This window comes from Miniopterus natalensis, chromosome 4, assembly GCF_054644295.1.
Source record: "Miniopterus natalensis isolate mMinNat1 chromosome 4, mMinNat1.hap1, whole genome shotgun sequence".
Taxonomy (NCBI): Eukaryota; Metazoa; Chordata; class Mammalia; order Chiroptera; family Miniopteridae; genus Miniopterus; species Miniopterus natalensis.
Window position 1 is genome coordinate 18,286,757 of NC_142084.1, and position 16,091 is coordinate 18,302,847.

A 16,091-nucleotide genomic window follows, 5' to 3' on the forward strand; every position below is an offset into this window, starting at 1 on the left:
GACAGCTCAGTTTTAAGGTTCTGTATGGATTACAGAATGCCCAGTTATTTCCTCAATGATATAGTAAAAAGAATAGTAGGTTGAACCCTGTCAGGCATGGCTTAGTGGTTCAGCGTCGACCTAGGATCCAGGAAATCGCGGTTGGATTCCTGGTCAGGGCACATGTGCAGGTTGCCGGCTTGATCCCCAGTAGAGGACGTGCAGGAGGCAGCTGATCAGTGATGACTCTCTCATCCTTGATGTTTCTATCTCTTCCTCTCCATTCCTCTCTCTGAAATCAATAAAAATATATTTAGTGCCTGGCCGGGCGTGGCTCAGTGGTTGAAAGTCGACCTAGGATCTAGGTGATCGTTGTTCGATTCCTGGTCAGGGCACATGCTCGGGTTGCAGGCTCGATCCCCAGTCGGGGGCGTGCAGGAGGCAGCCAATCAATGACTCTCTTATCATTGATGTTTCTATCTTTCTCTCTCCCTCTCCTTTCCTCTGCCTGAAATCAATAAAGATATATTTAAAAAAAAATATTTAAAACAAATTAAAAACAAAGAATAGTAGGTTGGATAATACGTAGTGATGTAATAACAATACTTTTATAATATAACTTTATAATTTTTTTGTAAGCTGTTTGATTTTTTCACAATAACTGAGATAGACAAGTAAATGATTATTATGCTTCATATTTGTGATGAGGAAGGTAGAGCTGGGATTTAATTTTGTTCTTTGAGTAAAACACCAAGGCCTGTTTTAAATATTGAGTCTGGAAGATAGGATTTACGAGGTGGCTTCAAGCTGCTGTTTAACTATCTGTCTTAGTTTCCCTATTCCACTTGTCCTGTAATATTCCTAGCTTTTACTGTGCTATAACAGTACCTTGCTAAATAACTTGCAAAACTCACTTTTGGTTGAGAAGTTGGGCCCAAGGAGTTGAATTTAATCCATTGTGTGCTGGGGGTGGGACACACAACTACTTCAGTGGAATCAGGAGCAGGTAAATGACACACCATGACACATGGGGGTGGAGGGTATGGTTTTGAATGAAATGCTGAAGAGAATCTGTGCTGTGCAGTTTTCCTTATTTGTAGAACTGTTTAATGATTTATAGCAGCTTGAAATGTAAAGCTCCCAACGCAGTCATTAGGATCTGGTTTTGGTTGAATATCTGGCTTGCACAACAGGAATCTCAAAAAGATACTAGGGAGAGTGAAAACTACTACAATCCCACTCTCAATTTCAAGCCCCTGAGAAAACAAACACCAAACTGAACTGTAGCTCATTGTGAGCCCAGAAAAAAAAAATTTGGGTCTGGATAACAGTACCCAGAAACCTTCATGTTTAAGAATGAAGCTAAGTCTTTTTTCTAGATCAGTGGTTCTCACACTTTGGATGTTAGGACTTCTTTATACTTTTAAAAGTTATTGAGGATCCTGTAAAGCTATTGTTTACATAGGAATATCTATCAGTATTTACTGTTGGAAATTAAAACTGAGAAATTAAAAAATGTTTATTAATTCACTTAAACAAAAACAATGATAAACTCATTCAAGATAACAAATAAGGTTACTTTTTTTTCCTTAATAACAAGCAGCCATTTAAAAATTTTTTATTTTAAGGAATGGCATGGTTATTGCTATATAGGTTCTTTTGTTTGAAGTGTGTGAAGACAATTTAGCCTTAGATATGTAGTTGGAAAAGGGAAAAGTATTTTAATAGCCCTTTTTAGATAATTATGGACTATCTTTCATATTAAACAAAGTGGGTCCTGTTTCTTAAGAATCTAAGAAGAATTGAACCGTTTGTTTATTTCAGAGGTAGTGATCAGAACACTAAAAAGTTTACATAATTTGTAATAATGCACATGACATTTGTGTTAGACTTAGTAGGTATTTATTTTGGGGAGGAATAGGGACGGATGGTGTCACTGTAAGTCCATTGAGAAATGGAGGAGTGTTCTTATGTGTTTTTGAAGTTCACAGTTGTTATTTCAAATAAAAGGATCTGGTGAACTACATGACTCCTCTGTGACTTGCTAAGAAGCTATCAAACTTCTGTTTGTGGCTGAGGAGAAGGAGAAGCGGCTGTTGGTAAATGAGACCATGAGACCATCATTTTTGGAGGAGAAAATTCTGGGGAAGGAAAAGGATTGTGATAGTAGCAGTACCTGTTAACCTAATAGGGTAGCAAGTTAAAGAAGGGCATTCGACTAACTTTGTAATCTGCTATTCTAATTGAGACTGGAAACTTCCTCTCACATAGGAGTATTGGGAGTCCCATTAATGCAGTGGTGTTCTTTTTGTCAGCCTGTAGGCATACTGTTAGAGCCATGTGGTGCTCATGGTGATGGGGAAGAAGGCTGCCTTGAGAGGTAAGCGTTTCCTTTTGTTGTTGCTACTCGATCAATCATTTTGAGATTTGGAGTTCTTAAATTTGGGGGTGAAATTTTTACATGACTCTCGAAAGAACCAAGCTTCTTGTTTTACTGGTAAGCATAAAGCATATTAAATTCAAAGGGGTGCAAGTTCAGACAGTTATAACTTGGAAAACATTCAGAGGGATGAACACAGCTACCTTGGAGACACTAAAAACTTTCAGTTAATTTATAGAACAATTGGGAATTTATTGATATTCTGAATAAAGCTTTCAGTGTATCATAGTCTTGGAACTATAGATGACTAACAAAGATTGTAGCATATTTGCTTCAAAAAATATATATATATATATTCCCCTTCTCCTTGGTGTGTGTGTCCCAGGACTGTCTTTTTTTTTTTTTTAAATTAAATTTATTGAGGTAACATTATATAAGTTTCAGGTGTACAGCATTATAATTCTATATTATATGCGAATATTTGATCCCCTTTATCTAGTTTGCTCTTCCCCACCCTCCTTTCCCTCTGGTAACCACCATTCGGTTGTATGTATCTATGAGTTGGGTTTAGGTTGTTTTGTTCGTTTGTTTGAATTATATGTGTTTGTCTTTTTCATCTGACTTATTTCACTTAGCATAATCACCTTATGCATTTGGTGCTTGTTTATCCCCTTGGCCAGCTGTAATGGGAAGGGGATTCCTTGAAGCCATGAATATTTCAGCCATATGTAGTCTCCATAGATAGTCAATAGATAGAGTCCCTTTGAACGGAAGTTTTCTAGAATGTTTTAAGTCACCATGGTAGGTGTTGGATTTTGTTACCCTTTTTATAATTATTTAAGATGTTGCTGAGAAGTGCATTGTAATTTTCTTAGGAAAGATCATTGATATTCTGAAACCAAATCAGTAATAAAGTTGCAGACTAGATTGTAAATACTGAGAAATTCCGAACAGCATTATTAATTTGATGATAGCCTGTTGGCAAGGGTAAGCTTGTGTTAATGCCATTGTCTCTTTTAATTGGGAGTGGGAAACCAGTTCTCTGAGGGTAAGTAAATTCTTTGGAGCCATGTCTCTGGAGCGTCCCCATACTCTGAAGGTCCACAGATTTCCTGCTTACAGCAGTTCCTTGTGCTTCCTTTCAGGAGGCAGGAATGATCCTCTTCCAGCCCAGGGAGTATTGGAGCTATGGGCTGAAGATATAAGATTAACAGCATTGACAGGCATCCCCAGAATGATGACATCTGGATTTGGTAGAACAATAAGGATCCATTTAGTGAGGACTCAATCTTTTTGGAAAAAGCTCTTTCCTCTTCAACTTGTGTATAGGTTAGCAAACTTGTTTTTAGATCCAAAGAGTTTCTTGGTTAGGTGGATTTTATATTTTGTATGTTTAACACTCATGTTTCTCAAATTTAATCTGATAGGGTAGAATTTAGCTCATCCCACCACTTGTTCCCACTCTGAGCAAAGGAAGGCCTTTGAGCTTGCCAGGAAATTTAGTAGTTTACGTGCTCAGTAAGAATAAGGTAGTTAGGTATTTGAGGAGATGACTTGCCGAATTTAGGTCAAATCTTCTGAGTGTACACTCTGTTATGGCAGGGCTAGAGCAGCACCTGTGTGTGTCATTGCAACTTGCCACAGTGTCTTTGGGGAGAACTTCTCCCAGTAGGCACACTGATAACCTACTAAGTACTAGACGCTCCGCTAATTGCTCATGTAGGTAGAGATCATTTGTGACACTTGGTGTAACACTTATTCTAAATAGGGGTGGGTTTTTGTGGGGAAATAGGTGAATTGAGATTTTTAAAAATTTCCTGTTTACATGTTATCATGATGTTTTTAGGAAAGAGAGGTTTAGAAGAAGTAGCCTTACTTTGATTGTGATAGAGCACAAGCAGATTTAAAGTATAGACCTAGCTATGCCTTTCAAAAATCATCTTTAAAAGAAAAAACAATCCCAGAGTGGGGGAGTATAAAACTGTTTGGTTAAAACTAATATTTATTTTATAAAGTCTTTTGCATTTATACATTCAGTCCTTTTGGTTTTTATTTATTATGGGTTGTCTTTTTTTCTTCTTCTTAATCCTCGCCCAAGGACATGCTTAGAGGGAGGCAGGGGAGGAGAGAGGGAGACATTGATCTGTTGCCTTCCAACTGTGCCCCGACTGGGAATCAACGGGCAACCCAGGCATGTGCCCTAACCAGGAATTGAACCTCCAACCCTTCAGTGCACAGAATGACACTCAACCAACTGAGATATTCTGGCCGGGCTTATTTTTCTTTTAAGATTTTTTTTTTTTTTTTTTTTTGGTGTGGCTGTATGGGAGGGTGGTGAACATTACTTTATTTTCCTAACCTGAAGTGATTCTGTGGATCTTTTCAGTAGTGTGTGATTTTCAGATATAGGGCTCCAAAGAATGGGCATGTGTCTAGCTGTCATTCTGTCCCGTAGTAAATGCTAGCTATGTGGGGAAGAGAGGGCTCTAGATGAGAAATATGCAGTGATAGTTACCTATTTATTCTCAGAGGTCTAATAACTTTATTTGTATTTTTAGGAAAGAATATTTGTCATTTGACAGTGATAAATTGTCACACTTGATTCTGGTAAGAATTCTTTTTCTTTTATGGTTCTTAAAATTTTGACTAGACTTAATCTACAATTATATCTGGCTTTTAACTTATGGGTTATGTAGGTTTCAAGGGAGTTTTTTTAAAAAAAAAAAAAAATCTTTATTGATTTTAGAGAGAGGAAAGGAGAGGGAGAGAGAGAAATAGAAACATCAACGATGAGAGAGTCATTGATTGAGCCCACAACTCGGGCATGTGCCCTGACCGGGAATTGAACCCCGATTGCCTGGATCCCAGGTCCATGCTCAGCCGCTGAGCCACGCCCCGGCCGGGCAAGGGAGTTTAAATATAGATACTCTTACCAAATGTTTTACAGTTTAAGTAGCACTTAATATGCCACTTTTGGTTAAAAGAAACTTGGTTATGAAAACACTTTCCTGAACTTGGGATCCAAACTTAGTCTCCCAGTAAGACATCTTATATACTGCAAATTTACATTTGAAAATAGTTTGGATGGTGGGAGTGGGGCAGCTGACTGTACAGGCACTGTAAACTGATGAAGACTGCACAAGGATATATGCTGGTTGTCTTTTTTTTAATCCTCACCAGAGGATTTTTTCCATTGCTTTTTCAGAGACTGGGAGGGAGGGAGGGAGAAAGAGAGAGAGAGAGAGAGAGAGAGAAAGAGAGGTGTGTGAGAGAGACACAGCAATTGGTTGCCCCCTGCACATGCCCTGACTGGGGCCGGGGATCGAGCCTTCAACTGAAGCACATGCCCTTGGTCGGGATCGAACCCAGGACCCTTCAGTCTGAGGGGCTGATGCTCTAACCACTGAGCCAGACTAGCTAGGGCGATGCTGGTTGTCTTTAAGCTGGGTATGAAAAACTTCCTGGTTGTGAAATGTATACTTTATTTTAAAATACAGGACTCTTGCAGCAAGATATGTGATTTGAATGCCAACACTGAATCAGAAGTGCCAGGAAATCAGAGTGTTGGTATTCAAGGAGAAGCAGCATGTGTCCAAATTCCACATTTAGATCTGAAGAATGTTTCTGATGGTGATAAATGGGAAGGTAATTTTACCCACACGTATTCTTTTCCTGATAATGTTCTTTGTAACGGAAATTACCTAAAGCAGTAATGAGATTACTGCCCTTTTTCTGGTCATTATTGATTTTGATTTTCTGTTCTCTTTTTCATATAAAAAAGAGTGAATGTTTTTACTTAGGTGCACTAATGAGATTATGTGGCAACTATCTCTTATGAACTAGAAGTTCTTATCTAATCCATTAGCTTTGAAGATGGATGTTAGAACAGAGAGAGAAAAATAAAATCACCCATGATAGGCTTTTGTTAATTGTTAAACTAGGTGATATTGACCAGTCTTTGAAAGTCCAATATATTTGGGCTTGGGAATCTCACCACATTAAAGAGGGAGCTTATGTATAGCTACCTGTTCTTTATGATCATCAGGAATACTTTTTTAAAAAAAAATTACCTTCAGGAGAATTTCTATGCAAATACTGTACCATATCCCTGTATTAGGTTAGGTTATGAAGTTTGGGAGCTGGGTCCTAGCAATTTTTACAAAGGAGAGAAGTTTGAATTTAAATTTTAAAAGCAAGACACCTGGGGATATGTCTTTGTCAAAATTCAGAAAATGTATACTTAGAACTTGGATTTCATTATATATAAGTTTTTCTTTTTTATAAAAAGCGAAAACAATAAATTTTGAACTGCAGTGATTAATTGCATGCTGAAGCGTTTATGGGGATGTATGCTGATATCTGATTTTACTTTGAAATTCATGAAAAAATAAGATGGTTAATGGGATAGATAAATGTTATAAAGCAAATTTAGTCAAATGTTAACCATAGAATCTAGGTAATTGATATATGGATGTTCACTGTAAAATTCTTTAAACTTGGCTGTATATTTGTAAACTTTGAAATAAAATGTTGAAGTGGGGAGTGGAAGCAAGCAACAAATTTGGATCCAGGAGTCCTTTTGGATCATATACCTTCCTTGATAAAGAGACAATGAGACAACTCAGGAATCTTAAAGTTACATGTTTGTTCACTTGGATGAAGATCCCTTGGTTACCTCACCTTTGGCAAGTTAGCTAATGACATACAGTGGCAATAACAAGAGGAATTGCAGAGCCAGTACCATGGACTCCTTTTGCTGCCTCAAGTCTACTCACCTGATCACAGTTGGAGTGTTTTTATGTATTTATTTTTAAGATATAGCCAATTTCTAAAGTCCCAACCAACTCATTGCCTGTGCCAACCTTTACTGCTGTCTCCCCTTTCCTGCTCCCCTATTTTTTGTCTGGGTGTTTGGCATGCCCCCCAGTGGCATATTATGTGTCTTAATTTAGACTAATACACAAATCAGGAAGCTGTCTTTCATTTGCTTTGTTCTGGGTTATTAGGCTGTTTAGAATTTATGAACATGCTCCCCAGAGTGAGGAGGTATTTTAGCATCCTGGTGACAGAGAAAGTCAAATGTCCCTCTTAGTTATTTATCCTGGCAGTTATTTAACCTGGCGTAGTTACTGAAAAGGCGTGATGGTCAACAGAGCATCCCTGAAGCTGCCTTAGGAAAGGAGTCTCTGAAAGATTGAGTCTGGAATTCTGACAAAGGACTTTTTCCTCTTGGAGATTGCAGCCTCTTACAATTCTGAAGGTCCTCATCTTAAGTATTACGCATAAAAGAACAATTGTTTTTAATCACTTGAGGAGATAAGACATTGTCTGTCTCTTCAGCTTTCTGGGAACTTCCCCAAAGAGAACCTAGTGCTGGGCTCTCTTTTGTTTGTGTGTCAGAATCTACCCGGTACCACTTGTGGTACGGAAGGCAGGTAAGGATGGACTATTGATCTCTGATTTTCAGTGCCCAAGCTGCCCTGTTATCCACGTGGCTCAATAGCCTTGACAGGTTGATGGAGGCCTCCTTCTGGCACTTCCAGGAATAGGTGTCAGTGACTTTTCAGAGAGCAAAGGGTAACAGACATCTGAGTGAACTTGTCAGCCATGAACCCTGTGTGTGCTGGGAGAGTGGCTCGTTAGCAGACCATATTGTTCCTTCCAGTGTTGCCGCCAATACAAAGATTGATTTTCTATAGCTAGGCACTAGGATAGTCTAAATAAAAGTATTTCTTAAGAGACTGAATTACTTTAGACCTTAAATACCCTAGAATCAAAGACATACCTTGTTTGAGTGTGACTTTTTCCTTCTTTTTTGTTAATCTTCATTTGAGGATATTTTCTCCATTGATTTTGTGTGTTTTTTAGAGAGAGTGGAAGGGAGTGAGGGATGGAGAGAGAGAGAGAAACATCGATGTGAGAGAGACACATCAGTTGGTTGCCTCCTGTATATGCCCTGACCGGGGCCAGGGATCGTACCTGCAACCCACATACGCGCCGCCCCTGACCGGGAATTGAATCTCCGACCCTTTGGTGCTCAGGCCGATGCTCTAACCACTGAGAACACTGGCCAGGGCTACGTGTGACTCTTACTATAAGAGAAGTGGGGTGCCTCCAGATATAGGCCTACCTCTTCCTGTGTGTGGGCTTTCTTTTTTGTATTGCTCAAAGTACAGTCAACAGAATACAGTAGCAAGCAGGTAGCACATACCTACCATGAGTGTGAATTTGTAGCAGCTGTTCAAAGGTCTTGGCTTTTAATGGAAGTGGATAACATTTTTCCTTTAGATTCTCTCCTGCTAAGTCCTGAATGGAAAACAGCAATCAAAGAACAATAAAAAGGAGATATTTTTCTGTCAAATCAATTATACTGAAAAGCTTCAAGTAGTATCTGGTTAAGAGTTTCCATTTCTTCAGTTTTATGTTTGAGTTTTAACAAAACAATACTCTTTGATTTTTTTGCCTTGCTTGCTGAAATGGAAATGTATGTTTGTGTTTGTTTTTAAAGTTTGGTTAATAATTTCTTTGAATAAAGTTTTTGAGCGGAATGTCTAACTGGTTTTAGGGAAATGTTTTTGGTATCTTTGGCTTGTGTTAGTTATGTGTATGGTTTGTTCTGACTGTGCTGTGTGTTCACTTTAGTATTTTTTGCCATTTTTTCCATTTTATTAGCGTCATGCCCTATCACTTTTCCCCTCATTGATTTCAAAACAATGCATCTGCAGAGAGATGGGGAGGGTAAGTATGGTTCACCATAGTTTAGTTTTTATGCCTTTTTATGGTTCACTCTGTTTGCCTTTTTTATTAGCCCTTCTCCTGCTGTCCCCATATGATAGGAAAACTGATCTGGGTTAAAAATGGTACCCAGAAAAAATTGTTTTTATTACTTCTGTCTTTTCTTAAAATAGGAGATTTTTAGTAAAATGTTTATTACCAGTTACTTATTAGCTGGGAAGCAGGTACAAGGGTTGCTTTGAAAATCACTTTATTGCTGGGTTTATTGTGGGATTGCACGCTTTGTACCCAATTTTTTAGTGATCAGATTGATCTTGGCTTTAAAAACTAACAAAATTACGGTTTTTTTATTACACTGGGAAAAAAATGTAATGCTTTATATTGCTAATGCATAAAGTAAAAAACTAAATTACTAAAGTAGCAATCCTTAGCTATTGTGTGAAGAAAAAGAAACCATTCTTGATTTTTGACACTGTCAAGCCGTCTTTGCATCCAAAAATACCTTAAAACTCATTTTTGTTATTGTTAATAGCCATGGCATCAAAGTTTTAAATAAAGTTAATATGTAGATGGAAAAGTGAAAAATGTCTCCCCTCCCCCACAGACTCCAGTGGTACTTGAAGTTAAGTTTATATTTGGAGTATATTTGTGGACTGTGTGTTTATCTCTATGTATTATATATGTAATTGAACCTTATATGTGCAAAGATATTAAATATGTCAACATGGTTTTATCTGAACACATACAGGATAACCAATAAAATAAATGCGTTTAAGAAAGACTAGTGCTATTAAATTATGTCTTGATAATACTGTTGAGTGTTTAATTATTAAAATATATATTATGGATAGGAATCCCATAACAGAAAATAACCACCACAGTTTAATGTTAGAGGCCAGGTGCTGTTAAGTGAATTAGCTACTCATTTTGAAATGTTAGAATTATTTTGGAATCGGGGAGCTCCATTTGGTGAGTGTTCTGTATAGGTTGGGGAATAGCTTCCACTTCTTCTTAACAGCCACTTGACAGTGAGGGACAATTTATTCACCTGGCAGCATTTGGCTAAGTTAAATTCCTAACTAAGGACTTTTGAGTGTTTCTAAATGAAGACTTTCCCATACTTTAAAAATAACATTTGCTATAATTTTTAAGAGCTTGACAGTGTCCTTTCTTGCTTTGTGACTGGGTTCAGAAATTTAAAGTATAGCTTCTTATATGAAAATAGATTTCTTGGCTTAAAAATGAAACTCAGGCAATTTTAAACTAGAGTAGGCGTTATGAAGATCCTAGTATCCCTTGTTTTTTAAAAAAATGTATCATAAATATTATCTGAACCACCACATAATGATCTGATTTAAAGGACATATAGCTGATATTATGTGACTTTTTTTCCATATGAAACCAAGAGACCCATGGTACTATTCTTTGTGTTTATTTTACAGAGCCATTTCCTGCTTTTAAGTCTTGGCAGGAAGACTCTGAGTCTGGAGAAGCTCAGCTCTCTCCACAAGCTGGAAGAATGAATCATCACCCTCTGGAAGAGGACTGCCCTCCAGTATTATCACACCGTAGTTTAGATTTTGGGCAAAGCCAGCGTTTCCTTCATGATCCAGAAACGTTGGCTTCCTCATCAAAAGCACTGTCTTTTGCTAGGTATATGATTTTTTATGTACTTAAGAGAGGTGATTCCTATTGTGTACCCAGGTCCTTTGAGAAATTTAATCCTCTGGATCTGCAGTTCAAAGCTTTCTCCCCTCTTTCATGAAGTACATTTTTGTAACTTAATTTTTTGGATCCCTAAATTCTGGGTTCATTGGGATGTACTGTTTGGGATTTGCTTTCTAATAGAAATTTTCTCATGGTGTATTTATTCATTTAATCATTCATTGAAATACAGAACTCTGGAAGAGAAGCAGCAAGTGGAGCTCATCAGTCCCTAATGGTTTTATTGTCAAAATTTTAGATTAAATTGATTCTTAATGTCAAAACCTTTCCTTTGCAGTTTGAACACAAAGAGAGCTCTGAGCTGCCTAGGTATCTTTGTTTCTTTTTTCCTTTTGCCCAAGGAACTTTTCATCAACACTTGTGATAGCTAATTTTGTGGCCTGTAACACCACAGCATAAGTTTCTTTTTCTGACTGTTTTTTAGTCTGAGGGATATACTTCTTGGTAATAGTATCACTTTATGTCAGGGTAATAAGAGATATGGTGTTGATAACTTAACATTTTAACATAGTGTTTGCCTCTTGTTTTAATTCAGGATTCGAAGATCATCCTTTAGTTCAAAAGATGAGAAAAGAGAAGACAGAACACCATATCAGTTGGTCAAGAAACTTCAGAAAAAAATTAGACAATTTGAAGAGCAGTTTGAAAGGGAAAGAAATAGCAAGGTAAGTTTGTAGCCTTGCCAGCTAGATCTATTGGAACTGGGAGAATGTATTTGGAGAGCATTAGTCCATCTCTTCCTGGGAGAGAGAATGAATCTGAGATGCCCAGACATCATACAGATCCGAGATTATATATATCCTTAATCTCCTGATTTTCATGCCAGTGCTCTTGCTCTTGCATCGCTATATTTACATGGGCAAAAGAGCTTGTAGAATTTTTAAAGTAAATACTTTACTTTGACAAATCATGTTAATACTACTTCTGCTCTCCTAAAACTACAAGTGCCAAGGATAGTAGGTGGAGAAAGAGAGTTTAATAAATTGAAATAAATATAATAAATAATAAATTTAAAATGTAATAATAAACAATTTAAAATTTAATAATAAATTTTAATATTATAATTTAATAATTAGAACATGAAGTTGAAAGAATCCTGTACAAGGAGTCAGAAGACCCATATTCAAACCTGGCTTCTACCAGTTGCTAAATCCTGCTCTTGAGAGCTTTGCTTAATATTCTGCATTAATATCTACTTAAGATAAGATGAAAGTGAGAATTGAGTGAAATCTCTGCTGTGGAAACCATAAAATACTACTTTGGCATAAATCAATGTAACTGTTGCTTACCACAAAGGTGTCAGTGATTCTGTTTCTTAATTTTTCAGCCTTCCTACAGTGATATTGCAGCTAATCCAAAGGTGTTAAAATGGATGACAGAGCTTACCAAACTGCGGAAGCAAATTAAAGGTATAAAATGTGCCACTTTTGTAATATATTTTCATTTAAAAAATATTCCTCATAATGCCTATGAGAATTATAGTTACAATTTTGTTAATTTTAGATCTCGGACACTTCGCCAAAGTAAAAATTATCGTATTAGTTATGATCAGTTGTGGCGCTGTACAATTCTTCCAGATGTCTTTCCTGTGTTTTAATTAGTAGTATTCTTTTGAAAGGTGCCCTAGATTGTATATCTATAGGTGATACTATATTATAAAGTTTATCTGAAATATATTTCAAATATTAAGCAGTTTTGGTTTTCGGTATTTCAACTTAGACTAAGAATATATAATCATAATGAACTGTTTATACTACAAGGACTAAATAGTAAGGCTTCTTGAATCAAAAACTAGGTATTGTGTTACTGGGTATTAACCCAGAACAGCAGTTGCTAAAGTATAATTACTTTGTGTGTGTTTAGTGAGCATGTTTTAAAATAATTGTTAATACTTTAAAAAAATTATCCGTACCAAGCATGGGTTTATAATCTGGACTATTATATTTTGCTTTATTTGAATTCAACCAAATTTTTAGTATTTTCAAATATAAAGTAGTTGTAGTCATGAGGTTATAGCAACGAACAACACAGTGTCCCTATAGTTATTGAGTTTACATTATTATAATTAGGTTCTCTCATCTCTTCTTTAGAATTGTTTCCTATAACTCTGTTAAGCATTTCCTTCTTTAATGCCAATTTCTAACCAAACTGGCATTAAACTAGGAAAATTGGTTCCCAACTAATTTTTCATTTTTCTTCCACACTTTTTGTCCTACAGTCCATTCTCTTCATAACAGCCAGAACTATCTTTTTAAAAATGGTTCAAAGCCCTTCATTGGGCTTCCCTTCCCACTTAGAATAAAGTCCAGATTTCTCGCCATGACTTTCAAAACCTTGTCTACTCTGCCCCTAGCTCATTTTATCACTATCCTTTGTCATTTATGTTCCTTAAATATGCCACGTTTTAGGGCCTATGCACTGTTGGCTATTGCCTCAGTTGGGGAGGAATGTTCTTCTCCTAAATCTTTTGTACTAGGTTATCTTTTTATTCCACATTCAGCTAGGATATCACTATCTCAGAAAGGCCTTCATTGTCAATCCCATCCAATGTAGTTGCTTTTCTACAAACACAGCTCTCTTCCTTTTAGCGCTGTGATACCATCCTATTTTATCTTTATAGCATTTAGCACTCCTTAAAATTATTTTATGAATTTGATTACTTGTTTTTTTTTTGTTTTTACTTCCTGAATTATATGCTCCATGAAAATAGGGACTGTGTCTATCTTTCCAATTCCTATCAGAGCATCTTATGTTATAGTAAGCTTTCTATGAATATTGGTTGAAAGAATGAGTAGTATAGCTCTCTTGCTATATATATAATTTAAATATTCCGTGTAACCTTGAAATAGCTGAGCCTGTGTGCTGTTGGTGTACAATTTTCCTGTTGTATATCTTGTTTACTGCTTACTCTTGACATAGTTGCATTTTAGCTAAAATCAGTGATCTATCTTCTTGGTTCTGAAATGTAGATGCAAAACACAGAAGCTCTGATGGAGAATTTGTACCTCAGACACGTCCACGTAGTAACACTCTTCCAAAAAGCTTTGGCTCTTCTCTAGACCATGAGGATGAAGAGAATGAAGATGAATCCAGGGTCATTCACAAGGAGAAGAAGCCGTCTAAGGAAGCTACACTTGAACTTATTCTGAAAAGACTGAAGGAAAAACGTGTTGAGAGGTGTCTTCCAGAAGATATCAAAGTAATCTTGCGCTATGGTGTTTGCCCAGACTAGCCTTTAGAGTCCCTAAAACAAAGTAATTACCACAGTGATAAAGGGATGTCTAGGTAGTCTGATACAGAAACATGTTTTTATCAGCACACTAGAAATGCCCGATCATTCAGGGACTGAATCACAATGAGACTAGAATGCTGATTTGTTCATTTATATTGGAGGCAGTTGGTAAGATGAGTAAAGAGCATGAAATAACCTCAGTTTGAATTCTGGCTTTGTATCTTGACAGTTACATATATTGAATTCTTAACTTAGGCTTGACCCTGACTGATTATATTATGTGCATTCTGCCACTGAGTCCCTTTAACAGCCCTATGACTTATATTGAAGTCCATTAAAATACTAACACAGTATACAGTGGTACCTTGGTTTTCAAACGTCTCTGTTGACTAACATTTCGGTTTACGAATGCCATAAACCCAGAAGTAAATGCTTCGGTTTTAGAACATGCTTCACAAGTCGAACATGCCACACAACTTCCGCTGAGGGCAAGATCCTAAGGCCTGGCTGTCAGCTGTCGAACCCCCAGTTTTCAAATGTTTCAGGACTTGAACGGTCTCCGGAACAGGTCACATTTGAAAACCGAGATGCCACTGTAGTTACGAGGATTGAATGAATGTATTTTTTTTAAAAGAGCCATTACTCACTAAGCCCATGCCTTGGGCAGCCCTGATCAAAGCACTTGGCACCCCAAATCATTTATCAGATGAAATTTGCTAGGAGAGTACAGAGGTAGATGACCTCAAGTCAACTTTTGTTCAGGCAATCTTGACAAAAGAGCTACACCTCTCTCATGATCTAAATATTGGAGTCTCTCTCCTTTGAACAGAGCTGGATTAGAAGTTCTAATTGCTCCTTTCCTTCAACTTTTCTTGTTCGATTTTTGTGTTAGACCAACCTGCTTCCCTCCTTCCTTTAAATGATTTTGATTGGATTAGCTTTTCACATTCATTATCCTAGGTTTAAGGTTCAAACTTGAGGTTGAAATCACATTGTTTTATAGAATCTATACCACCTGTCCTCAACTGAACACACATAATCTAAAGTGATACTTATTAGAGGACGATATTATCCAGTGAAAAATTTTTTTACGTCTAATTTCACTCTGGTGAGAAACAGGGTAGATAGTATTATCTAGTTCTGGGATTAAGTAGAGCGTTTATTTGGTGTAGTGTTAAATGGTCATCTATGGAACATTGGTTCACTGAGATGTTAAAAGGTCCCGTGGAACAAAGTTGGAAGGTTCTATGGGAAAATAAATTTGGGGTGCCCTGCCTACTCTAGTGTAATTGAGAGTACTAAAAGTTATGAAAAGAGTACTGCAGTGAGAAGAAAGTTCTAGATGAGGGGATATTGAGGTCATAGAGTAGAAGTCTAAGGTCACAAATAGACAGTGTTTTTACTCATGTTCTTTCCACTGTATTGCGTCCAGATTTTGTTAATAGTTTAGGAGAAATACTGGATAATAAGACCTGTATATAGTTATGCCAATAAAATACTATGCAAAATAAAATAAAATAATAGGCATTTATGTATGCTTATTGTATACTAGGTAGGCACTGTTGTAAATGCCTTTATAACATAATAACTCATCAGAGCCCTATGAGGCGGGGTGAAGTTACTCCTTTTATAGATTAAGCTATTGAACAAAAAGAGGTTAAGTAACTTACCTAAGGTCACTAAGCTAGTATTCATAACTTATTCAGATAAAATATAAATCAAGCCACCAAAGAGGACTGGAACCTAAATATTAGCTTGTACAGGTGACTGAAAAATGTTGCCTGCAAATCCATAAGCAACAGGTGTATCCTTATTAGCCTTGGGTAGAGTGGTGACGGGCTGCCCTTTCACCCAGCTTACTTACACTGTGAGAGTGACGACAATAAGGATGGTGCCAATGGGAGTTTTTTTTTGCTTTTGTTTTTTTCCCCTCTAGAAAATGACAAAAGATCATTTGGTAGAAGAGAAAACTTCTCTCCAGAAAAGTCTTCTTTATTATGAAAGTCAACATGGAAGGCCGGTAATTTCTCTCTTGCTTAA

At 36.9% G+C, this 16,091-nt stretch overlaps 1 protein-coding gene across 7 annotated transcripts in view; it reads left to right on the forward strand.

Moving 5' to 3' along the window:
* Nucleotides 1–16,091, forward strand: part of FAM13B (family with sequence similarity 13 member B) — a 64,697-nt gene that overhangs the window by 39,149 nt on the left and 9,457 nt on the right. For 4 of the 7 annotated variants that reach the window (XM_016203754.2, XM_016203752.2, XM_016203755.2 and 1 more), the window contains 9 exons: nucleotides 2,295–2,359; nucleotides 4,918–4,966; nucleotides 5,857–6,004; nucleotides 9,032–9,097; nucleotides 10,537–10,747; nucleotides 11,355–11,484; nucleotides 12,147–12,228; nucleotides 13,789–14,018; nucleotides 15,988–16,071. In XM_016203754.2, the coding sequence (XP_016059240.1) occupies nucleotides 2,295–2,359; nucleotides 4,918–4,966; nucleotides 5,857–6,004; nucleotides 9,032–9,097; nucleotides 10,537–10,747; nucleotides 11,355–11,484; nucleotides 12,147–12,228; nucleotides 13,789–14,018; nucleotides 15,988–16,071 (1,065 nt within the window). The remainder of the gene's footprint in view (nucleotides 1–2,294; nucleotides 2,360–4,917; nucleotides 4,967–5,856; nucleotides 6,005–9,031; nucleotides 9,098–10,536; nucleotides 10,748–11,354; nucleotides 11,485–12,146; nucleotides 12,229–13,788; nucleotides 14,019–15,987; nucleotides 16,072–16,091) is intronic. The other 3 variants (XM_016203753.2, XM_087816355.1, XM_016203759.2) reach the window with 1 other exon arrangement.